Consider the following 25,587-nt stretch of genomic DNA (forward strand, 5'->3'; position numbering starts at 1 on the left):
AATATGCCAGATTTTGGCTAAATGCATATGTTGCTATTGATTTGTCAGGTGATTTGGATATTAGTGTCATCTCCTTACAGTACTGTAGTTCCGATAATCTTTAAACAAATTCAAAATGTTATTCAGACTGTTTCTATCCTTAACCCATTGATGTCCACAGTATCGGCCACAGGAAGAAAAAAAAACACACACACATTTGACCTTTATTTATACAGGGTTGGTCCACAGACACACAGAGACACAGACATAAGTGAATCAAATGCAGTACTCGTTTGACACTAGTTTCGATACTAGCTGGTACTGGATTATTTTCGGTCGATACCAAAGGTATGGAGTAGCGATACCAAGCCCTTCTAAGGCACTCGTTACTCAGCCATTAGGACACAGGGGGAGCACCATTGTTACAGGCTATCAATGGGACAGGAAGACTTTGAAGCGGCCTGGGATACACCCTGTCTTACAGAAGAGGAAAGGCCTTGGTTCTTTGAAAACGCCAAACTGATGGAGACAGCAGGCTTGGAAAATAAGCTTTTCCCAGAATCACGCTGCTGCTGTTTGTTATGCTTACAAAAGGATGGCTACTTCGGAAAGCTTCACAGAGGTGTGTGTGTGTGTGTGTGTGTGTGTGTGTGTGTGTGTGTTTTCTCTCGCTGTATACATATAGCAAGCATTCCATAAACCTCTAAAACATTTCCGGTACTGGGACGGAAATGCATCCCACTGGACCTTACCCAACCAGAGCAGTTTGTTTTGTGTGTGTGTGTGTGTGTGTGTGTGTGTGTGTGTGTGTGTGTGTGTGTGTGTGTGTGTGTGTGTGTGTGTGTGTGTGTGAGAGAGAGGGGGGGGGGGGGGGGGGGTGTGCGAGTGAGGTGGGTGCTGGGGGGCGTGGCATTTTATTGACATGTACAACAAGGGCACGAGCGGGTTGGGTTACTCATTACAGGTGATGTTATAGTGTGTCTGTGATAAGGCTTGGCTTCCAGCACAAAGTCCTGCTAGGCACATGCTAGCCTCCAGCATCTGCACTAAATCCCTGCCACCCTTCTCCAGGCCGCTGCTGCTACTCAGGTAAATACTTTTATATATTTTTTCTCCACTATTTTCAAATTGTATTTCTACACCAATCAAATGTCCTCCAACAAACACAGACAAACAATGTTGGCAGTTGTTGGAGAATGTTTGATTGGAGTGTCATTGGCAAACACACAAACAAGGATTGCACATGTTGTATCTGACCAAACATCGCCAAACATCTCCAAACAAGGACAGACAGCCATGGCACACCAAACAATCATCTGTTTGTCTGTGTTAGAGAATGTTTGATTGGTGTGCTATGCTTAAGATGCACTGAAGGAATGTTGATAATATTATGGAAAAGCTGGTGTTTTGCAGTCTTTAATTGTAGATGCTTGAGGGAAATCATTGAGGTATGAATTGTGATATGACTTTTACTGTGGAGCAGGAAACCTTAAAACTTATCTCTTACTGTTTTGCATTGGAGCTTTTATTTTAAAGAATGTAGGGTATATCTTCTTCTTTATAATATATATATCTGCAGCAATCAATCACCAAATCCAGGCTGGTGTTTATTCCTTTTAAATTCAATCAATGTAAAGTTGCACTGCTAATCACTGATTAATGACAATGCATTCAATCTCAGTTATTTCACATGTAGGAAATGTTTAAATCCTCTTTTTTCTTTTTTCCAGTTTGGAAGATTGTGTTTAAAACCTATTCCCTGACTTTGATGAAGTGACAGTGAATCATCTTGGTGGCTTCCTCCTCACAGCAGCACAATGAGCGTAGAAACCAAACAGCCACGTGAGGGCTGCTGCTCCAAGCTCAAGGTCAGACACCATCATTTAAGCATTAATATGGTCTCGGTCAGTCCCATCAATAATTATGACTCTCTCCATCCCCTAAGCCTGAAACATAAGGAGTCAAAAGTCATTCTTGAATTGATTAGCGTTTCCTTGAACCTTTGTAGGGAGAGAGAACACAGAAAAGAATCAGTTATTGTTGGGAATTATATTGTCTGACCTAAGTCTTACTTGGTGAACTATTCTTTTGAAGATAGAGCTATCATATAAACAGTTGTAGCCTAATAGGACATGTATTGATCACAGTCATTGCGGTGAAATATTACATGCTATCTGATAACACCAGTGACCAGACTGATTGTACGATATTAGAAAATGGGAAATTATCAGCTGTGAGTATAGCTTTGATTATTTCTTTATTATACTACTACTAAATTACATAATTAATTTGATCAATTGAAAACAATTCTCTCTTTCTAAAATGATTATCACTAGTCTTCCTTGAAAAACCTTGCCCTAGTTGTTGGAAGTAAGAAATTGTTGAACTCTGGGTGGGATTTCAGTCACCTGTGGAGTTAAGTATTATGTGAGTGGTTGCAGGTAGGTAAACCTATTCAGAGTACTTATGACTCAGACCTCCATGTAAAGCCCTTCAATATACATGCAATATCATACGAGAGGGAGTGCTGTTGTTGGCTAATATCGTCACGGATGTGATTCGGTCGTAAGCACGAGGCCGCAGGCCGAGTGCCGAAGATAATCACAGCCGCCCGTGACGATATTAGCCAACAACATCACGACCTTGATTGTGATATTACTTTATACAACAGTTGTAGGCTACAGCATAAACAAAGCTATTCATCAACTAATAATAGCATCGTTTTAAGTAATTTGCAACAACAGTTGATTTATGTCTGTTATTCGCCTACGCCAACGAAAAGAGTTACACCTAGGATTGCACTACCAAGTCGTGCTGCCAAGCAAGCAACAACAGGTAAACTTCCTGCCTGCAGTTTCCTGACTGCAAGCTAGCTGAGCTAACGTTAGCTACTTTGAGGTTAGCACAGATGATTTCAGTTTAGAGTTCATAATTAAGGTTAAATCCATATCGTTGTCCCTGGGTGTGAGCGCTTTTTGAACGCAGCCTATAAACGTTTAGAACAGCTGTGAAGCAGAGTAATATACACACAGTGAAGCACCAGTGATGTTATAGTGAAATATCAGCTCCTAGGATCCGTCTGGTCCAATCAAATTGCTCGGCTGGAACTAACTGTTGTAAACTATCTTTATGGTGAGGCTTTTGCCGGACAATATAGCTTAGCTATAACTGGACCAATAGAGAGAAGTCTGATGAAAGAGCAAACAAACGCAATCCAAAGGGCTATATGAGTCTGTGTGTGTGTGTGTGTGTGTGTGTGTGTGTGTGTGTGTGTGTGTGTGTGTGTGTGTGTGTGTGTGTGTGTGCGCGCGTGTGTGTGTGTGTGCGCGCGCGTCGTGTGTGTGTGTGTGTGTGTGTGTGTGTGCGCGCCTGCATGTGTGTGTTCATGCGTGCATGGGCAGGGGTCTCCTGCTACTTTTGAATGCTAAAATAAAGCTGATAATGTACAATTTGATTAAAAAAAAAAAAAACTTTCAAAGTACAACACAAACTGTCCATTTTGCTGCAACTCGACAGTGCTGCTTAACCCAGGACCTTACTTCCTGGAACCCTTGAGAATAAAAAACTGGTCCATTGGAGTGAATGGAGATGTCACAACTCTTCTATATACACGGCTCTGGGCAGGGGGGTGCATGCATGTGTGTGTCTGATACAGGGTGCATTTGGAAATAGCACTCTAAGCGGCCAGAGCGCACACTGGACTGTTCGTAAATTGGGAGCGCCGTTGTAATGTACCGTACCTACGCGCTCTCATTTCAGTGTAGAGCGTCAGAGTGGATTTACGAACTTTACGATGATTCCAATTGGATGGGAATATTTGCGGCGAAGGGGCAAAGTTAAACAAATTGCTCTGCCATTCGATCGTCACTATCTAAACTTGGCAAAGCCCCCCCCCCACACTGTACTGATTTTTTTTTACAGACTTTTGGCATAGTAATGATGTGACTTTTGACAAAAGCCATTAGTTGATGTTCCTGTAATATATTCTAAAATATAGACGAGCCAGTCTGTAACCAAGTAGGCTAGTTCACCCCCATCCTTTAAAAAGCACCCGGAGGTTTTGCTCGTGTGTGATTATGTGTCATTTTGTGTTTGAGATGTTCTCCGCTGTTAAAATGTTGGATGTGTCATTTTTTTATTAAACTCCTCAAGTGCTGTTGTTCATGCTGTCTGGTTTATGGATAGAAAAGAAAGATTCATTGTAATTTCATGTTTGAGGAATTTGAGTTAGCACATCAGGTCAAATGGTGAAATTCTGTCTCTCTCGTTTGGTCTTTGTATTGTACAAATTATACGAATTGTACACTGACGCTAGCTTCACATTAGCCCTGCCTGCATGTGAAGCTTGCATAAATACGTATCTTATTTTTTCAGCATTGTGAGTCTTTGTCATTTTTATTTACATTAAACATGTTGATTTTTGGAGGTACATGAAATGGCAGTGAGAGGTAACTGAGAAATTTGAACTTACCCAGAAATCATGTAACATCAGTAAACGGCACACAGCTCACTCATGTTTACTGACCCGGCCTCAGGCTTTGATGTTTTGAGGAAAGCAAAGAGACGAGAGACAGAGAAGATCTAACATTTGAGAGTTTTCCAGCTTTCTCTGGACTGAGCTGCTGTTAGGAGGCATTTTGGATTTTGCTCTTCAGTCTTGATTAGTCACTTCCCGTGGGCAGAGAAGTGTCCATATGCAACACCAGGATTTCATTTCAGAAATGAGACCAAATCACACTCAGGGAGGCTTGGAAGGGAAGTTCCACTCTGTGATTTTTAGACCTACATAAAAATCTTCCCTAGAGTAGAATAGTTTAATAGAAGGACTCACAGTAAACATGTTTTCCCACAGAAATGGTTTGCAACCTCATGCCTTGCACTAGCTTCACTAACAAATGCTCATAACTCCTGTTCATATTATCTCAGAAATCTAAACAGTCTTTTTTTTTTAAGCTTTATTTATACAGGGGGAGTCTCACTGAGAGCAATGCTCTCTTTTTCAGGAGTGCCCTGTTCACATTCACACATGCATTCATACCTGGAAGCTGACCAGTACAACCACAGTCTGATCTGCTGGCCACTGATGAGTTCCACTGGAGCAGTTGGGGGTAAGGGCCTTGCTCAAGGGCACCTCAGTGGTGGTAATGAGGCAGGGGCAAGCGCTGCCTTTTCACTTTCCCCAGCCAGATTTATCCTGCCGGTCCCGGGGATTGAACCGACGACTTTCTGGTCACAAGCTCACTTCTCTAACCGTTGGGCCACCACTGTCCTTTACCAGCCGTGACAGCGTTGTACCAGCCGCAACAGATTTTGTGAACGCGTTAGTGTCCAAACCGTGCAAGATGCAGTCACGAAACTTTACACGTGTGTAGTAGTTGCCATCAAAATGAAGGCCAAGTTTGAAAATGGATGCGATCTGAACAACCAGAATTTGTGTTAGTGTTGGGAATAATTCAATGGAACATCTATCATGAGTCCGCCTGATAACCTTAATGAGAAACAGTTCCATCCTCCACCTCATTTGACAATCAACAAGTCTTCATTGTCTGGCTGAAACGACTTTCTTTTGTCTTTTAGCAGAGCTTACTAGTAAGGTAATCATCTCATGACAGCCTACAACCATGGCAGAGAGTTTACTCCACTATTTTCAGATTAACTGTATCAATCAATGAGGAGAAACAAGGTGGGTAAACTAGCTACTCACCTTGGATAGTTTACCCACCTCTGTATTTACCGCTACACCCCTACCTACAGTACAACTCTCATATTCCCCATTCAAAGTCACAGAAAACCTTATCAGAGACATCCACCCCCCCCCCTTTTTTTACATCCTTTTTCAAGAAAAAATACACACGGAACAAACAACAACAAAAACAAGAGGTCAGGAGAGGTCACAACCTATGCGGTGATGCAACGGTTACACAATACAGTGTTACAGTGGGCAAACTAATGTAGTTGTATCCGTGTGAAGTAGGGTATTTGCAAAAGTCACTCCTTATGGATCAGGACAAGTGTCCATTTACTCCAAAGAGTTTCCCCTTTGTCTCTTTGTCTAGAGACATCCATTGTATGAGCCAAAAACTGAGGAAAATGTATACTTTACTGTTGGGTTAATGTTACTGTGAATTACCCCACCTGCTGGCAGGAGGAAAAACATAAAGGTCTCAGGTAAGCCTGGCAGGTGAGGGGAGTGGCCGGCAGGGCAAACAGTCTTTGACCATGCTGAAGATCATGGTTCTCCTTTTGTTCATGCCAATTAAGGTTTATCAGCTTTCTTAGTTTGTTTAAAGTTTATTTAAAGTAAAGTACAAGTTTTGTGTTGATGACAGAAGAATGGAGCTGTAAAAGGAAAAATAAATACCCATTCATTTTGACAAGAAAACAACCTTTTGGACATTGATCTTTTGTGTGCGTTTGGATTATTGCCAGTCACTGCCCACTGTGGCTAAGGAACTTTTGAATCAAGGACAAGAAGCCACTACATCCATCCTTAAAAAAAAACTAACTGTAGTTGCTTCGATACAGGATACCTTCATCCAGCAGCTTGTCTTGTGTGTTTTCCAGCTCTTTCTGGCCTCCCTGTCTTTCGTCTACTTCGCCAAAGCCTTTGGTGGTGCCTACATGAAGAGCTCCATCACCCAGATTGAGAGGCGCTTTGACATCCCCAGCTCCCTCATAGGGGTCATAGATGGCAGTTTCGAGATGGGTATGTCCAGGGTTGTCAGTGGTGAAGTTAGGTTTTGTTATGCTAATGAGCATACACCAATCCCACCCATGTAGGATACAATTTACTACAAAGTGGTACAATTTTGCATTAAGTGGTATTGAATTTAACCACAATGGCATGGCCAGGCTTTGTTCAAACTCACAGAAGTTTATTTTAAATTTCAGTCAAGATCCCAAGGTTTCCAAAGATACCAATGTCATTTTGTACAAAATGCTGCTGTACATGACATCTAGATTTTTCTTTCATTTGATGTAATGGTGCAGCCTTGTAAAAAAAAATCTGCACCCAATTAGCGTGATAGCTTCTGATTTAGATGCAGAATATGAATGTGACATTGTTGTACAATGTTTTTTTGGTAACTCTTTATTTTACAGGTACCCTAGTTACATAATGAACTACCGTATTTGTAATTACACATGAACACCAAATGTAATTACACAGTAATTACCAATAGTTATAAATGACGTTCATATGTACTTACATTGTAATGGACCTGTAAACTGGACTGAGTCTGTTCAACTGGAGTTCATATGTAGTTACAGTACATGGCTCGCCCTCGTGGCTGAGTGGTTAAAGCTGTGTGCTTTGCAATCTGAAGTTCAGTGGTTTCGAATCCACCACTGGGTTTTAGCAATCTCTGTCCCAGGCCAGAGCTTCTTTACATGTCCGGTACCATGTAACTACATATGAACTACAGTTGAATAGACTCACTCCACTTTACGGGTCCGGTACCATGTAACTACATATGAACTACAGTTGAATAGACTCACTCCACTTTACACGTCCGGTACCAATTAACTACATGTACTAAAGTTGAACAGACTCACTCCATTTTACAGGTCCGTTACAATGTAACTACATATGAACGTCAATTAGTTCATATGTAACTAGGGTACCTGTAAAATTTACTAACTTAACTAATGAAAAGTTCAAGGGTAAAATCAGATGTCAAAGGAGCAAATAGCTATATCAAGATTTTCTAATGTCAATAATTAATTAATTCTTCCAATCCTCCCCTTCCCAGGCAACCTGTTGGTGATAGCCTTTGTGAGCTACTTTGGTGCCAAGCTGCATCGTCCCCGGCTGATTGCTGCTGGCTGTCTGATTATGGCTATTGGTTCCTTCTGCACAGCACTGCCTCACTTCTTCCAGGGACAGTCAGTCCACTTTTCTTTATCTCTTCTTAATGTTCATCTTTACAAATATCAAGGCCTTCGAAAGGCTCAGATATCGAGCACAGCAGGAATGAGTCCGGAAGTAGCATGTTGGTTCTTCAGGGGGGAAATGAATGGAGTTTTTTTATGCGATTTTCAGAAAACGCTTCAAAATTCATAAAAATGATTCACGTTTGTGAAGATTATCCTGCTGAACACCATGGGCGGAGTTAAAGAAGTTAAAGTCGTAAAAGAAAAAAAAAGTTGTTATTTTATTTTTTACGACTGGGGCGGCCAGTCCCCCCTGGCCCCCCATTAACTCTGCCCATGGGCTACTGCAGTTTCACTCTAAAACGACCATATATCAGCACATGACTGAAAATCACAAGACCTGTTTTTATTGAATGTAAAAAGGAGTTTCAGTTCTCAGCCCTGGTACTGCAGCCTACTTTGTGCTTATTTATCTCTCTCAACACAACACATTTACTTGAAATGACTAACAGTTACAAATCAAAGTTTTACCACATGGGGCAAGAAATTTGGTCAACACACGTGGACTGACTTCTTCATTTCATTTCCTTCTCTGGCTCTCTGGCAAAGTGTGGCGCGCCCGGGCAGCGCGTGCTATTACATTACAAAAATATCAGGAGCAGTGTTTGGCCAGTGGTTGTGCCTGACACGACGTGCCTGCCTCACTATGAGGCCATTTACACCTGGCACTAACGTGTGTTTTCTGTGATCAGATTGCAATCGGATAGTGCTTGACCACTTGAAAGTAAAGGTATAAATGCCCAATGTGTAAACGTTCAATGTGGTCATGCATTGTGACCACATTGAACACAAGTGTAAATGCAATGCATCTTCTCAAACCACATACAAGTAGTCACTGCTGTTTTTATGCCGCTCTACTCTATGGAGCTTGCCTGAACAGATCGCAATCAAATCTCAATGTGGACACTGGAGACACATATTAATACCAGGTGTAAATGTAATCAGGTTAATGTGGTCAAGCACTATCCGATTGCAATCTGATCACAGAAAACACATGTGTAAATGGCCTCTATGGGGCCCATAAAATCAGCTTTAAGGTGTAGGCTATCAAACAAGTAAAGATACACATTGAAAATTTGAATGTTATACAAACATCTCTGCTCTGGAGGCAGAATTAATATCATTGGTTGAATTAATAGCAACTCTGCCTCAAAGAAACTTTTGTACCACTAAAACTCCAATCTCATGCACATCATGGCTGTCACGTGAGCACCTTGTGACCTACTGTAGTTAGATGCATCCAAAACATGTCTGTATCCACTAAGCAATAAGATCGTCAAGCCTCTAAAGACTGTCTGTCTGTCTGTCTGTCTGTCTGTCTGTCTGTCTGTCTGTCTGTCTGTCTGTCTGTCTGTCAGGTATAAATATGAGACCAGCATGTCTCACAGCACCGATGTCAACACCACTGAGAGCATCCTGCCATGTCTGGCCAACCACAGCACTGCTGAAGACGAGCCGTTCTCACACGAAATCAGAGCAGGTAGTCTGACAGACACATTCACAACAGACCTTGGGTTTGAGATGAATGACAAATCATATTCAGAACCCAAGAATTCTCCATATTGAATCAGTCTAAGTCCAGTTTCCCCCCATACTCAGCTTGTGAGAAGGAGGCCGGCTCGTCCATGTGGGCCTACGTGTTCCTGGGGAACATGCTGCGCGGTATTGGAGAGACTCCCATCATGCCTCTGGGTGTGTCCTACCTAGATGACTATTCCAGAGAAGAGAACACCGCCTTGTATCTTGGTTAGTCACTTTATCTCCTATCTGCTTTGGTTACTTTGAACTTTTACTGTTGTTGCCACCCGTGTTATTTATTATGGTGTCTGGATGTTGTTGCCTGGTTTAGTTTGTTGTACAGTATGGAGAGTTTTACAAATGTTATTCCGTTTTTTTACAACCTGGAAGCCAGAACAGAAATTCCTCTAAAAAGCATATTTTCTGCCACGCACCGGCTCATATCCTTATTATATCATAGAGACACAACTGGAAGCGCCTTTATTGACCTTATTGACAGGTTATAAAAAAACTAAATTCTCCTTTAACAGACTAGGGGCCTGTACTACATAGCTAGATTAATGCCTTATCCGAGTAAGTTTGAGTTTGAACCTGGTTTAGTCGTACTACAAAGCAAGTTAACTTCTAACCTAGTTCAATCACCATGGCAACTTAGGCTGCAAAGCTAACCTGGTCCCGACCAGGTTAGCTTCAGAGGATAAGATCAAAATCCATGACAGACCCATATAATCGGCTCTCTGGAGTCACTCACCATTCATATAAGATCGCCATATGAAAAATAGATTGCAGTCAACTGAGAATAGAACAAGAAAAACATTAGTGGCTCTGTAGGTTACATAATTAAATTAAGCCTACTTACCACTTTATGTCTTAACAGCTGAACGATGCGTGGAGAAATATGATCACTATTAATCACCGCAGCGCATATCATAAACGGAGCCTCAAATGGAGTGAGGGTGATATTCTCCTACATGCCAGAAAAGCCTATACATATAATATAGATATGGGATAAATATGGGATAGCCCCAATACTAAATATGCAGGCTACTCTTGCATGTTTCAGCTGGAACTGTGTCCTGTAGGCTGTATGCCAATATGAGCAAAAATAGGCTAGTTTTTATCAATGAAAACTATGCCCGCATCGTCTCAATTCAGTTCAGCAGTTTTCTCTTCTATCATTTATTATGAATTATTCGATCAGTGCAACCACACACATAATGAGTGATAGAGATCATTATTCATTGAGCATGCGTTTCTAAATCTATGGTCTAAATAGGCTTACAGATTGTGGAAATTTATAGACTGAGATTACACATTTACATTTACACTCGCAAAAAGCTGCTGTAGGAGACCTTCTTCTCCAGCACTTGAACAGGGCAGTCGCTTTATTTCTTGCTCTCCCTTATCTCCCTTCTTTCCCTTCTTTCCCTCTGCCTGCAACACCCAGAGCAAACTTGCATTCGTCTACTCGAAATGACAAATATGGATTTATTGGATTTACTGGTCTCTCAACGCAAATCAACTAAACTTTGAGGAATGCGGAGTCCGGGGAACACCCACCCTCTGCCCAGATGGATCTTTCGCCGCGGGGCACGGGAAGACAACAGCGATTGACCCTAGGCTGTGACGTCATGAAAATTGAGATGGGCGGTCAGTGAATTTGAACTGTGAAAAATGGATCATATCTGGATATATCATAGAAATTCCACTGATCTAAGGAGAATATGAACTAAGTTGGGAATCAGAGACTTGACACCTGCTGTTGACTTTCTGGTCTGTGTGACCCTGGTCTGTGTGACCGAAAGGAATTCCAGGCAACCAAAACATTCTATCCTAATCTGGACTCTCGTACTGCCAAGGACGCAGCTCTCCTGATTTTTCGTCTGCAACTGAGCTCTTTCCCCCCCAAACCCCCTGCCTTGTTAGCCCTTGCATCCTCCTCCCCCACACCCCTGTTTTCCTCAGCAACCCCCCCCCCCCCTGCTGGTAATCCTGTACATTTACAACAAATGTATATGTATTGTATAATATTGAAGTGTGCCTTATTACTTTTCAAATTAGTAATAATGTGAATTGAGTGTATTTCATCCATTTCATGTAGATGCTCTGTTCAATGCAAGACGGCGCCGCCCATGGCTGCTGTGGCGTTACTGTGCTCTTATGTGAAAAAAGATTAATGCACCTTAATGCCAAAACAAGTTCCTATATGTTACATAACATAATGGCGAATAAATGATATCTGATTCTGATTCTGAGAAATCGCTGATCAAAGTAAATCAAATGACTGATGTGAATACAAGCGGCAGCTTTAGCAGTCCTTCAGCAGACTATATCCAACGCGGATTTTCATTCTGACATAGGCATAGGCTACATTAAATATCTGCTAAAACTCACACTCACACTGCGCTTTCATTGAATGAGGAAATGGGTGTGGAAATGGGTGTGGGCGTGGATCAACTCAGCTGTTCATAATGTGATTGGCTAGCGCACCTCTTTCGCGTGGACGCGCGCCTGTGCACGAGCGAAAAACGTGCGCGTGCACAGGCAGATCCCAGATAAATCCAGCTTCAGTTATCGAGTAGAAAACCAGCGTCGTAGTATCGTTAAACTAGATAGCTTTGATCCTGTTCAGTCAAACCAGATCAAAGTGACAGATCGCGGGTCTGTCCGCTCTGAAATGTCCTCAATATCTCCATTACCTAACCATTACCGGTAATTATCCATTAAAAATGATGTATCTTAAAAATATATACAACAACAACAACAACAACAACAACAACAGCAGCAATAATAATAATAATAATAAAGGTCAGTATCATGGTTTTATAAGAGATGTTAATTAATTAATTAAGGGATTTTTCATGCCTTGTGTGCATGGTTTACAGGGGTATTAAGTGGCAATTAATGGAAAAGTTCCTGTCTCTGAATTTTTCATTCAATTAGAAAGAACTGAGTCCATATTAAATGAATTAGAAAGAACTGAGTCAATATTAAGAAAGAACTGACTCAATATTAACTCATTAAGTGCCATAGACGACCTAACTCGTCTTACATAATCCAGCGCTTAAGTGCCAAGGACGAGCTAACTCGTCTTACATAAACATTTTTTTTTTTTGACGGTGGGACATCAATCAACCCCTTTTACATCTTCGAGATAACTATTTGGAGCAAGAGCATGTGTGTAATCTATTTTACCGACCACTAAGTGGCGACAGAGACCGAGAGAAGTCACAGCCACGGGACCCAAAAGCCACAAAAGCAGCCGCCTCCCGCGGAAATGGCTTGGCGATTTTACAGTCAGAAGCCCGGACACACACACACAGAACGGACAGAGATCCCTTCCCCCCAGAGCCGCGCAGCAACGCGCGAACACACACACACACACACACACACACACACACACACACACACACACACACACACACACACACACACACACACACACCGCGGGAGCAAGCCATTCAAGGAAATGGCGACGCGATTTTACAGTAATCCATTTCAGACTCGTCTTGCCCGACAGGCAGACAGGCAGGCAGGCAGCAGCAACGCGCTTCTGACACGCCCGCTGTTAGAGCCAGGAGGAAGGAGGAGAAGACACACGGAGGGAGGAGTTTGAATGAGAGGGGTGTTTCCTGTTGTTATGGAGGAAATTACTGTTCAAAACTATTGTTTAGAATGTCTGACGGTCTTACTGATGCCAAAAATGAATGGTTAAAGTGACTGTTTCACAAAAAGCCATTTATCTCTGAATAAATTTCCAGACGCTGAAACCATGCTGTACTCAACGGCTAATATCTACATAACTACTAACTCTGCAAACTAACTCTTTTAGACAGAGAAAGCACACATTCTATTAGTTATTTTTAGATGATTGGTGTTCATGAATTCTTAACAGAAAAGAATCCTCGGCTCTTCTAAAATGAGCCAGAATCGTCAAAAACACCCCTGGCACAACTTACCTACAGGAATGAAAACATGGCTGGCATTCAATGTGTTAAGAAAGAACTGAGTCAATATTAAGAAAGAACTGACTCAATATCAGGGGGTTGTTTAAGGGATCTCCATTAATAACTCCCTTAATACATTTTAAGAGGATTTTGCATGGCACAATGTAAGCTATGAAGGATTACTGGTTCATAGAGTACTGTGTAACATTAAAGTGAGATAGGCTGTTTGTCTAAAACACATTTGATTAATTTACTTTGACATGAATATTTACAAACACATAATTTAATTGGAATCCTTGTCAATTAAATGTACGGTACTTTAAAAATTACTGAAGTTACTACTGACATGGTAACATGGACTTTTCTAACTGGTTGTTTCCACTGAAAGGATAGGCTATCATACATGTACCTATTAGAGTATATATTAAAATTAATTTGTTTCTCTCTGTCTCTCTGTTTGTCTGTCTGTCTCTCTCTCTGTCTGTCTGTCTCTCTCTCCCTCTCTCATGTGCTCACCAGCCTGCATCCAGACAGTGGGAATTTTAGGGCCAATGTTTGGGTTCATGCTCGGGTCTTTCTGTGCCAAGATCTACGTGGACATTGGATCTGTGGATTTAGGTATCTGACCTCAATTTGAGTGCAAAAAGTACAAAAAGATTGATTAATGTGGTGTTGCAACTGTGCAGAACTTTGCAGAATGTATTTATTTATGTATGTATTTATGTATTTATGCCAGGTATGAGATAACATCTTTCACCAAGACAATTCCTACTGTGATTGTATTTCTGCAATTCATCCAGTCAAAGTACACTTTTTTCTTGAGAAATTGTCTGTATGTGTTTTTTGGGCAGATAGCGTTTTTGGTCAGAAACCACAACCAAGGTTGTGGTTAACGAACAAGCTAAAATTGTTGATTAATTAAATGTTTTCCAGCATTTAATTATCTTGACATAATAGATAAACAGTGTTATCTACCTGAAGGATGTTGACCATCCTTAACCAGGAGGAGTGAAGCATACCAAGTCCCTGCTAATGTGTAATCCTTTGTACGTCTAAGGATATATAAGTTTAGTGATTTCAGACCTATAATGGAGTGACAAAGTCGCGCCCTCGTCCGGGTTTGGGATCCGCACCAAGGGATTTCATCTGGCATTAATTTTTCCATAGACATTTAATAGAATGCTTATAAAAAATAGTTTTATTTGGTCACATATAAGCAATTCAGCTATATTTAGAATCGGGAGTTTAGTTTAGTTTAGTTTATTAGGATCCCCATTAGTCGCAGCAGGATGCCACGGCTATTCTTCCTGGGGTCCGGAGTGACAATATACATTTCACTCAGACATCTTTTTTTTTTTTTTTTTCTAATGAGTGAAATGTTATATGGTCTCTCCTGATTTTAAATATAGCTGAATGGCTTGGTTTACCAAGTAAAACAATTTTACGAAATGTCTATGGGAAAATGAATGGTGTTTTTTTTTTTTTTTTTTCTAACGAGTGAAATGTTATATGGTCTCTCCTGATTTTAAATATAGCTGAATGGCTTGGCTTACCAAGTAAAACTATTTTACGAAATGTCTATGGGAAAATGAATGGTGGATTAAATCCCTTGGTGCAGATGCCCACAGAGAATCATTGGCTCCTGAGTCAGCTGTGGTTTGAAACAGCGATCTCCTGTTGCAATGAGTCCAAATGGGGTTTGTCAAAAATATTTCCAAGAAAGCCATTTGTAGGCTCCACAAGGGGAGTTGAGAGTAAAACTGACATCATTATGCACACTTTCACTAATCAGGAAATCACAAACTGTTTTTATCTGCCACAGCACAGACTGCTGTGGGGTGAAAGTACGCTATGACCTACTTGCATGATCTTGTATTACGGACTGTCAGGTCAGATTATATAACAGTAGATTTTGGTATTAGATCATCTACTGGGTGCAATGGTGCGGTGATGCTGCTCTCCAGGCCCTGGATAAAAGCCCCATTTGGACTCATTGCTATCATCAGTATATAAATAGGAGCGAGGGGTCTGTCTGTTTCTCGTGGCATCATCGGTGATGCCTGTCCCACTGATGATGTCATCAGTGATGTCATAAATCCCAGTCATGATGACATCAGTGATGTCATAAATCCACTGATGACATCATCAGTGGTGTCAAATCCCAGTCATGATGTCATAAATACAGTAGTCTGTCGAGGAGAGGAGAGGAGAGGAGAGGGGGAGAGAGACTGAGGGAGAGAGAGGAGAGTCCGAGAGACTGAGGGAGAGGGATGAAAGGGAGAGAGGAGAGGGAGAGAGAGGGGGACAGACTGAGGCAGAGAGAGAGGGGGGGAGAGAGACTGAGGGAGAGAGAGAGGGAGACATGCACGCGCCAATAGGGCAGGCAAGGCCACACCGCAGCCGAGCTGCAGGCAAGGCCGCGCAGCGGCTGAGCTGCGAATGCGAGCTGCAGGGCCAGCTTGGGGAGCTGCAGGACAGGCGCGAGATCCCTAGTTAGTTAAAAAATTGCCGGACTTATCCTTGAATGACTACTACACACAGAATAGTTTATCTTTACAAATTAATTTTCGTGCCATGAGCCCAATGAGAATATTAATTCTGGTTACATGGCACTATATCGTGAAAACATGCCATTTAGCAGACACTTTTATCCGACTTACAATATCACATTTTGTTAACAGTAGAGAAATCAATTATGCAACACAATCTATCACTTTTTGAAGGAATAGAGTAGCACTTGTAGAAAGTAGTTTGAGAAGGAATAAGTAACGTTGGATTTTTTTTAGAAGAAGAGGGAGAAAGATTTTAGTTCAAGAAGGGCCCAGGTGCTAGGCTGACTCTGCCAGGCAGCCTGAACATGTGTGTTTTTAGTCTATGGTAAAATGAATTGCAGATGAAATCCCTTGTTTCCTATGCTGAATCCGGAAGAGGGTTTGACTTTGGCACTCTATATTGAATGATGAACTTCCAGATGTTACTCATCTAAACTCACAGCTTTAAGCAGGGGCCTTTTGTAAAAGACAAAGAAAACATTTAAATAACAAAAGTCCCCACTTTTACTGCTGTGGCAGTACTGCAGCAGCTCTGCCAAAACAAATGAGCAACATCCGTAAGCTAATGTTTTTACCAAATTGTACAGGTACAGTATATCATTTCGGAATAGGAGATTTTAAAATACAACCGATCAGTCATTCCCTCATCCATCTCCTTCTCTCAGACAGTGTGACCATCAACTATAAGGACTCCCGCTGGGTGGGGGCCTGGTGGCTGGGCTTCATAGTAACCGGCGCTGTGATGTTGCTGTCTGGGATCCCCTTCTGGTTCCTGCCCAAGTCCATGCCCAAGCAGGGCCAGGAGCAGAGTAAAAACACAGAGCTCTCCACCATGGCAGAGCAGGACAACTTCCTACCTGACGACAACCAGGACCATGAGGAGAAGGAAAAGCCTGTCATCTTTTCTGAGCTGGCTAAAGGTAGGCCTACAATGTTGCATTGTTTTGAGTCCATCCAAAATGCCATAAAATGTTTTAATTTGGCTAATAACTGATAAGAATTCATAGTAGGGCTGGGCGATAATTCACTATTATTGTGTATCATCTTTTGTGGAATCATATTGTGATGATTTGGTGACTTTGGAATATTGTGGTGCCCAATTCTGTTGTCTACACTGATGATAACAAGCACATTTTATTCACACAAATTAGGTATGAAACATTTTAAGGAATATTATTTGAAAAATTCTGTTTTGACCTCACACACATAACGTGATATATCAAAAAAATCATTATGATCATGATGATATTGCCCAGCCCTAATTCATAGTGACTTGTTATTAGCCAGTGATTATTTTGGTAGGATGGGTGATTTCATTCTGGCATGAAAATCTTGTAGGTATCTAAAGATGGCGGCCTGTCAGTCCATCCTACAGTGCAAAGTACACCCAAAGTTTGCAATAGTCTCTGAGTTAACAAGAGGCTGTTGACTCATGGAAACATTGAATCAAAGGACAGGTCGTATCGTTAAACCAAACAATGAATTCAATTATTGTTATTCACAATATTTGAAAAGAACAAACTCTTCAAAAATGTTTCCAATGCAATGACTTGCAGACGAATGCAGCCAAACAGTAGCTCTGACAACTGTGTCATTTGAGAAAGAAGTACAGATTTAAAACATCAAGGAATGTGTCACTGTGCAAATAGCTTTTGGGAATTAATACATTCAATCATTAACAGGCCACACAACCCAGACCCCAAATCAGTGAGCCAGCTTTTAGACAACAAGTAATCAGGGCAAACGTTGAACAAGATACCACCTTAGATAAAGAAACATGTTGGAACAGTTATTTATGCTATGGTCCAATCACTATTCAGCCATTTGTTGTTATGATTTCACTATAGCAATGTGAGTTTTTGATTCACTCCTATAAATTGTCTGGATCTATTTGAGTGTGCGGCTATTTGAGGAGATTCCTTTCAAAATGCTCTGTCCATTCTTCCAAAATCTTACTAGTAGAATTTTTAGATACATGATGAGGTTCAACTTTATTGATCCCTTTGAGGTAGTTGTGGGCTGGGCTGGTTGATCATACCAGCAATCATTCGAAAATCTTAATTTTGAAAAGGTGGCTATCGTCTTTAAACTCTCCATCTGCTGCCTGCTGGACTCTTTCTCATTGTGCTTTTTATTCTGTCATTGCCCAGATTTCCTTCCATCTCTAAAGAGACTTTTCAGCAACAGCGTCTTCCCGGTGATCATCCTCACCTCCCTGGTGGCTGTCAATGCCTTCATTGGCATGATCACCTTCAAGCCCAAGTTCATGGAGCAAGTCTACGGCCAGTCGGCCTCCAAGGCTATCCTCCTCATAGGTGCAGATCCCCTCTCACTCTGCTTTCACTGCTCTTTTGTGTCCCAAGCCGGCCCAAACAATGATGTTATTGACAGGAAGGCTGATTGTGAAAGATAAAGTCCACTTCAAAGTGAAGTACTGCATGTGCTCCTCGTTGTTGTTGTCTGTGTGTGTGTGTGTGTGTGTGTGTGTGTGTGTGTGTGTGTGTGCATGCGTGTGCAGGCGTGTGTGTGTGCGTGCGTGTGCGTGTGTGTTCATGCCAATGATCACCTTGAAAGCTTGAAAACACGACTCACTCATTTATACAAGCTTCATGTGAGTTTGTAAATGTCCTAGAATTGTTCATACTTTAAAAGAAACATGTTTTTTTGCCTTGCCATATTTTTAGATTAGTTTTTTTTGCACAGTATATTGAGTGTCTTAATTTTTTATTAAATTATCTATCTATCTATCTATCTATCTATCTATCTATCTATCTATCTATCTATTTATCTTCCAGGTATCATGACCCTGCCTGCAGTAGCATTGGGCATCATCACTGGAGGTCTTGTGCTTAAGCGTTTCAAGCTGGGTGTGATCGGGGCGGCCCGGGTGGCGATGGGCGCCTCGTGTGGCTCCTTCTGCCTGCTCCTCGTGCAGTACTTCCTCCACTGCGACAACGGGGAGGTGGCCGGCCTCACTGTCTCCTACCAGGGGTGAGTGTGGCACGCACAACACATGTTTCTGAAATGCAGAAAAGAACATCTGGATGAGTCAATGTAAACAAGACACTCTCCCCTCTCTTAACTCATTGATACCTGATGCAGCATTTACGTGTATATCCCTCATTTGTGTGTGTATCCCTTTAAGACCACGTGGTTCGCGGTCTTAAAGGGATACACACACAAATGCTGCATCAGGTACCATTGAAGTGTCCTGACCCAAAGCCCTTAACTCTTCTTCCCTTTCAACCTACTTCCCAAGGTTGTGGTTAAAGAATAAGTGAAAATTGTTGATTAATTAAATGTTTTCCAGCATTTAATTATCTTGACATAATAGATCAACAGTGTTATCTACCTGAAGGGTGTTGACCATCCTTAACCAGGAGGAGTGAAGCATGCCGAATCCCTGCTAATGTGTAAGCCTTTGTGGCTACGTCTTAAAGGATAAGTTTAGTGATTTTCACCTGTTTAAATTCACCTGCATCTTGCTTTGTGGTTGGTTGTTGTTCAGCTCATTTGCTAGTAACAGAACAAATGCCATTGTAGTAATTATTATTATCATTATTGAGTAATGGGGCTAGGCATTCACATTTACTCTCATTACTGGAATTGTGTCGCTTAAAGTGTAACTACACCCAAACCCAAATGTTTGGTGAAGCCTGACTGGTGAAAAATAGTGTACTGAGCTCGCCTTCGCTTATTGGCTGGTTACTGTCCCCTGTGATGTCACCCTCCATAGAGTACAAGAGGAGGTGACATCTCTAGTCGTGTTTCCATTACCGTCAGAAATGCGCAAAATCTAAATATCGCAATAGAAATTGGGTAATGGAAACACGTAAATTTCGAAAAAGCTCCCAAATATCGCAAAACGTTTTTGCGCTCTCATGAGGTGGTTTTTCAGACGTGTCGATATAGCAGTTTATCGCAAAAGTGTAATGGAAACAGATTTTCCGCATTTGCACGTCATGTGACCCATCTTCTCCTTTGGAAAATGAAAGGAAATTAGGGAGAAAGGGTTTGATAAACCGTGGCAAAACCTTCGCAGCAAGTGGAAAACTTTGAAGCAACGCTACCTAGCAGAAAGACGTGTTGTGCAAAAGCGGAGCCGGAAAATAGATCATGTTTAATGGGAGAAATCGATCCATGCCTGTGTGCGCATTTGGCACAGCGGCGAGATGATCGGCGGGATGAAAAGCACACCGGTGCGGTGCTGTTGACTGAAGTGATTAATACATTACACACGTTTCAGGTGCAATGTTATAATTATAATACACGATATTCTGACTATTGCACCATATCAGCCTTTCCCCCCCTCCTCCATCTCTAAAATGGGACAAGTTGTAGGCTACCTTTTTTCCTCTGCCTGTCGCGCTCACTGCATTCACCGCAGCCCGCAACATGTTCTTTTGAATTGATAATCAGGCTCGTTTATATGCGTTGTAACTTCATGTTGTGATTTGCATTGACCATTGGTTGGATTTGAGCATGCGGGGGACGGGATATGGGGCAGATCCGCGTGCGTAATCACTGTGGCAGCTGCTGGTAACGGGAATTGCGAAACTCAACTTCAATGGAAATGCCTACAAGTCGCAATTGTACATTGTCGAAGTTGTAGAAATATCGCAATTATTTTGCGAAAAACTGTAATGGAAACACAGCTACAGAGGAAAGAGACCAGCTAATAAGAGAAGGGCAGTCTGTTTTGACTGTTGTACTTTTAAACACATTTTAAATTGGATATGAAATACACAGCAGACATTTTGTAGGCTCTTTTATTTGCATCATAATCGTATGTGTGTGATGTCAACCAAATAGAAATTTTCAAATAATATCCCTTAAAATTGCCATCAATTTAGACAGCAGAATTGTGCATAAATTGCACTTTGTATCATTCCAATGCAAATTCACCTGCATCTTGCTTGACCAATATTCCATTTGTGTGTGTGTGTGTGTGTGTGTGTGTGTGTGTGTGTGTGTGTGTGTGTGTGTGTGTGTGTGTGTGTGTGTGTGTGTGTGCGCGTCGCGTGCGTGCGCACCAGGGCTCCTCAGGTGTCCTACCTGCCAGAGACGATGCTGTCCCAGTGCAACATGGGCTGCTCGTGCTCGCTGAAGCACTGGGACCCGGTGTGCGCCAACAACGGCCTGACGTACGCCTCGCCCTGCCTGGCTGGCTGCCACACCTCCACTGGCTCTGGCAAGAAGATGGTGAGGCAGCAACACAAGTAGAGAGATCAGTCGCGACCCAAAGTGGGGTCACCTGGCATTCAAATGGGGTCCTACACACACACACACACACACACACACACACACACACACACACACACACACACACACACACACACACACACACACACACACACACACACACACACACACACACACACACACACACACACAATTTAAAAAGAGGATTAGGGCCACATGTGACCAAGTTTGATTTAAGTCAGGATTCTGAGAATAAAGTCAGAAATTTAAATCAAAATTCTCAGATTAAAGTCAAAATTCTGATTTTCAGAATTCTGGGGGGAAAGTCAGCATACTGTCACATGTGGGGGGGGGGCACGTTTTTCCAATCTTTGACTGGGGGGAGGCTCACAGTCTCGAATACCCCTGGTCGAGATGCTTTTTCAGTGGCTTTTCCTCTATGACAGGGATACTCAACTTGCTTTGCCCAGGGGTCACTTTCGTGAAATGATAGGAGGCCAGGGGCCAGTTAATAAACAAACAATATATTTTTTTCTGTAGCTGATTGTATTGTTTTTGGGGTGTCACCCGGAGTTTAGTCAGACAATGTTGTGCACACTGGATAGTTAGTTAGGTTAAGTTAGTTAGGTTAAGTACATACGTAAGTGCCTGGGTAGTGAGCAGATGGCGGTGTTTGACAATTGAGCTGGAGCTCAGTCAAACCTTATTTCATGTTAGTTTTTATTGTGAATTAGATTCTAATTCACAATCAAAACTAACGTGAAATTATTAGAAAATGGTCGGGGGGCCACTCTGCACCATGTTGGGGGCCGCATCTGGCCCCCGTGCCACAAGTTGAGTATCACTGCTCTATGACATTGGGTGGAAACACTGAATTATGTAATATGTTTGGTATGGAAGTGGTCAAATAAAATAAAAATATGTATTGACTCACAGCTTTAATACAAAAATATTGGTATTGACCTTCATAAACACATATGAGTCAAACCCTACATAGGGCTGAGGGAACATAGGGCTTAGGGAACAGACACGCTCCCCATTTTAGAAACTCTTCAATGTCTCTTTCCTCTGGTTCTTCAGGAGTTCCATAACTGCACATGCATCGGGGAGAAGATGACCCCAGGCATGAACATGTCTGCCGTGCTCGGCCAGTGCTCCAGGAAGAGCGACTGTGACTTCATTTTCAAAATCTACATGGGTGTGTCGGTGCTGGGGGCCTTCATCTCCGCCTGCGGGGGCACGCCAGGGTACATCGTACTGCTCAGGTCAGACTACTGGTTTTTGGTGTCTGCTGTGATTTTATGGCATTAAAAGTTATTAAAAGGTGTCAGCAAGTGTCAAAATGTTGGGTTTGTGCGGTGGCAGTGGCAACTAATGTTCATCTTGTATGTTTTATGTTCGGCACTGAGAAGATCAGCTACATGCTCTAATTCAGTGTCCAGTGTCCACTATACCAGTCAAACATTGTACACACCTAATATTTATTTATTTATTTGTTAATAATAATAATTAATAATCGAAAATATAAGATAGTTTTGATTTGGTTAACACTTTTTTTTGTCGCTGCATAATTCCATCGGTGTTTATTTTGATGTCTTTATTATTATTATAAAATCCGAAAAATAGTAAAGAAATATGTAAAACTTTTGACTGTAGTGTAGAAAAACAGATGCTGAGGTCAGAAGTCGAAAAGAAAATGAGAAAAACACAAGTCACCAAGCTGCTGTACTTTCTGTACTTTTAATTTTTCAAGCTAAAGTGATAATATATTATTAACTGTGCATCTAATATGAAGATGTTTCTGTGTGATGTTCCAGGTCGATACACCCGGACCTGAAGTCACTGGCTTTGGGCATGCAGACACTGATAGTTCGAACTCTGGGTGAGTATGGGAAATGACAGATTCCTCCAAATATCTATAACATGTTTGTAAATAACCCACGAAGTACGCTACACAAGTTGATATACGCACGTGTGTGTGTGTGTGTGTGTGTGTGTGTGTGTGTGTGTGTGTGTGTGTGTGTGTGTGTGTGTGTGCGTGTGTGCGTGTGTGCGTGTGTGCGTGTGTGCGTGTGTGCGTGTGTGCGTGCGTGCGTGCGTGCTTTCAGGTGGGATCCCTCCTCCTATATATTTCGGAGCGCTGATTGACCTGACATGCTTGAAGTGGGGTAACAAGCGATGTGGAGGGCGCGGAGCGTGCAGATTCTATGACTCCAACCGATTTAGGTAGAGTATGAACAAAACTGCTCTTTATTATCATATGACTAGAATATCCTAATATTCATCCACAGGCAGACATGTTTTAAACATTTAAAGACGATCTATGAATATTGTGATTCTAAAAGTTACATTTATACAGATTGTAGTATTGTGCAGTTGTCTAAGGCAGTGTTTTTGGCAGAAATTGTCCAATTTAAGTTAATCGGTCTATTCAAATACAAAAATATTCTTTAGTTGCGCCACACCAAAACATTGATTTCATACCGCTCTCGTTGACTGCTCTGGTTGAGCTACTCTTCTATACCTGTGGGTGGCGGTAGTGTGATTGGTAGTTTAATGACCTTGTTAATTTCAAACAATAGAACAGAAAGAGATGCAGGTGGACACAGTTAGAACAAATGAACCGCTAACAACAAAAATGGATAAATATTTGAAGAGGAGAAATACAGACTCTGGACTTGATCCTCCTGATCAAAGTCCTTCCAGACCTAACCCAGATGAAGAACCCATTACAAGCAGGGGTCAAAATAAAGAAAGAAACTGAACTTAACTTTAACTTAAGTTATTAAGGTGAACTTAATTACTTAAAGGAGAATTTCGGTTTATTTGAACCTGGAGCCCTCTCCCCACATTAATTCTTATCTGACGACTCACCCAGTGTTCTCTGTTGCGATTTTGAGCCTCCTAGGTGTTGTTTTGAGCTAAATAGTGTCCAAGCCAGTCCTTGAATGGCGCTGCATCGGGGCCAGATGGCAGCGTGCTGTTACTCCATGTAAATAGACCGTTTTCTTCCCGTTTTCTACCCATATCGTCGTTATATGATCCCTAAAGAAACATCAGAATGCTAATCACCACCGGGCTGTTTCCAGTAGTGTTTACCAGGGATCTCATATCCTCATCCGTGGTCTGTGTCACCAACTCTCGTCAAGTCACGCGAGACTTTCCTGCCGGCTGGCCTGTGTGACGTGACGAGAGTTGCACTCAGTGCACTCAGTAGAGTACAGGGGCCCTATCTTGGTACAGGCACTATCTGCTTTTTGCGCTTGGACACCTCTTTGTGTGCCTTAACGCGTGTATGCTATCCTCCCTCTAGGGACGATCGCAGTCTGCCTCGCGCAAGTGTCCAGGTGTTATGCCGAGTTTTGCACCCCCACCGCCAAACGGATCGCCACCATGGGAGCATAATGATTTATACCGAAACTTAGCTGTTTAAAAACTATATAATTGTTTGGGTAGACGTGACCTCCCTGTTTTTAAGTTAAAACAGCCGCAAAATATGGGGGGGATGCAATACTCGGCGGGGGTGCGTAACTCAGCACAACAACGGGTGCAGGTGCAAATTGGAGGCGTGCCAAGTAATTTATGCACAGCGCAAATGGGATTTGGGCAGTGGTAACCACCAGAATTATTCACAATGCCTGGGGTTACATCAATCAAACCAATCAGATTCCCGTCTCGCCGTCCCTGTAATACAGTTTGCACGAGGCATGCAATATACGCTGTAATTCTCCCCATGCGTAATTTGGATAAGCCCATCTCCATTGACTGTATATATTATCCCTATCTCATAACACCATCACATCACATCACCTGTTAAAAACATCTGTGATTTGATGCAATTCGGGTTATTTTGTTGACTGGATCCTGATCCTTTTACTTTGTATCTATATCCTTCTCTCTGCTGCAACAATGATCAAGGGAAGATTAAAGTTTCACCTGATGTAATCTCCTCTGATGTCATCTAATTACAGGATGACATTCCTGGGGCTGGTATACATACTCTACTTCCTAACCAACTGTCTGTGGGGAGTCCTCTACTGCAGAATAGTGAAGAGGCAGAAGAAGAGATCACTGAGGAACCAGGCTAAAGAAAACGCACTAGAGGGGAACGGAGTGACCAACGGACACGCCAGTATCAACATTGTCAAAAACAAAGACGATTTGGACAGGGAGAGCAGCATTTAAGCTGTTTTCAGGTGTGCAACAGCATCTAAGTTCTCAATACTGGTGAAAGGTATATAGCTTTTTCATCACCCAAAAACCATACTGCATCCATACCGGGCCAAATTTGGTTATGGTCCAGTGTTAGCACCATTGTTTTTCCATTGGAATAACAGTTTGGGTACCTCATTTTCACACTACTACTGTATTGCAATGTGTGTGACAAAGGCAAAGGGAAAAAAACAGTCACTACATCTTTCTCGTTTTAGAGGTCAAAGATCCTACCGAGGGGTTAG

General features: G+C 42.0%; 1 protein-coding gene across 1 annotated transcript; it reads left to right on the forward strand.

The window, feature by feature from the left end:
- Nucleotides 1-1,796: 1,796 nt before the first annotated feature.
- slco1d1 (solute carrier organic anion transporter family, member 1D1) lies at nucleotides 1,797-25,315 on the forward strand (the record flags this gene model as incomplete). The annotated part of the gene is made up of 14 exons (XM_083652234.1): nucleotides 1,797-1,847; nucleotides 6,544-6,685; nucleotides 7,731-7,863; nucleotides 9,270-9,391; nucleotides 9,511-9,657; nucleotides 13,896-13,994; nucleotides 16,594-16,848; nucleotides 18,079-18,243; nucleotides 18,724-18,919; nucleotides 20,965-21,130; nucleotides 22,211-22,395; nucleotides 22,948-23,012; nucleotides 23,239-23,356; nucleotides 25,102-25,315. The coding sequence occupies 14 exons, from the start codon at nucleotides 1,797-1,799 to the stop codon at nucleotides 25,313-25,315; spliced, it is 2,058 nt and encodes a 685-aa protein (XP_083508360.1).
- Between the last annotated feature and the right edge of the window lie 272 nt (nucleotides 25,316-25,587).

Source organism: Poromitra crassiceps, assembly GCF_964638095.1.
Source record: "Poromitra crassiceps genome assembly, chromosome: 2".
In the NCBI taxonomy this organism is placed as follows: Eukaryota; Metazoa; Chordata; class Actinopteri; order Beryciformes; family Melamphaidae; genus Poromitra; species Poromitra crassiceps.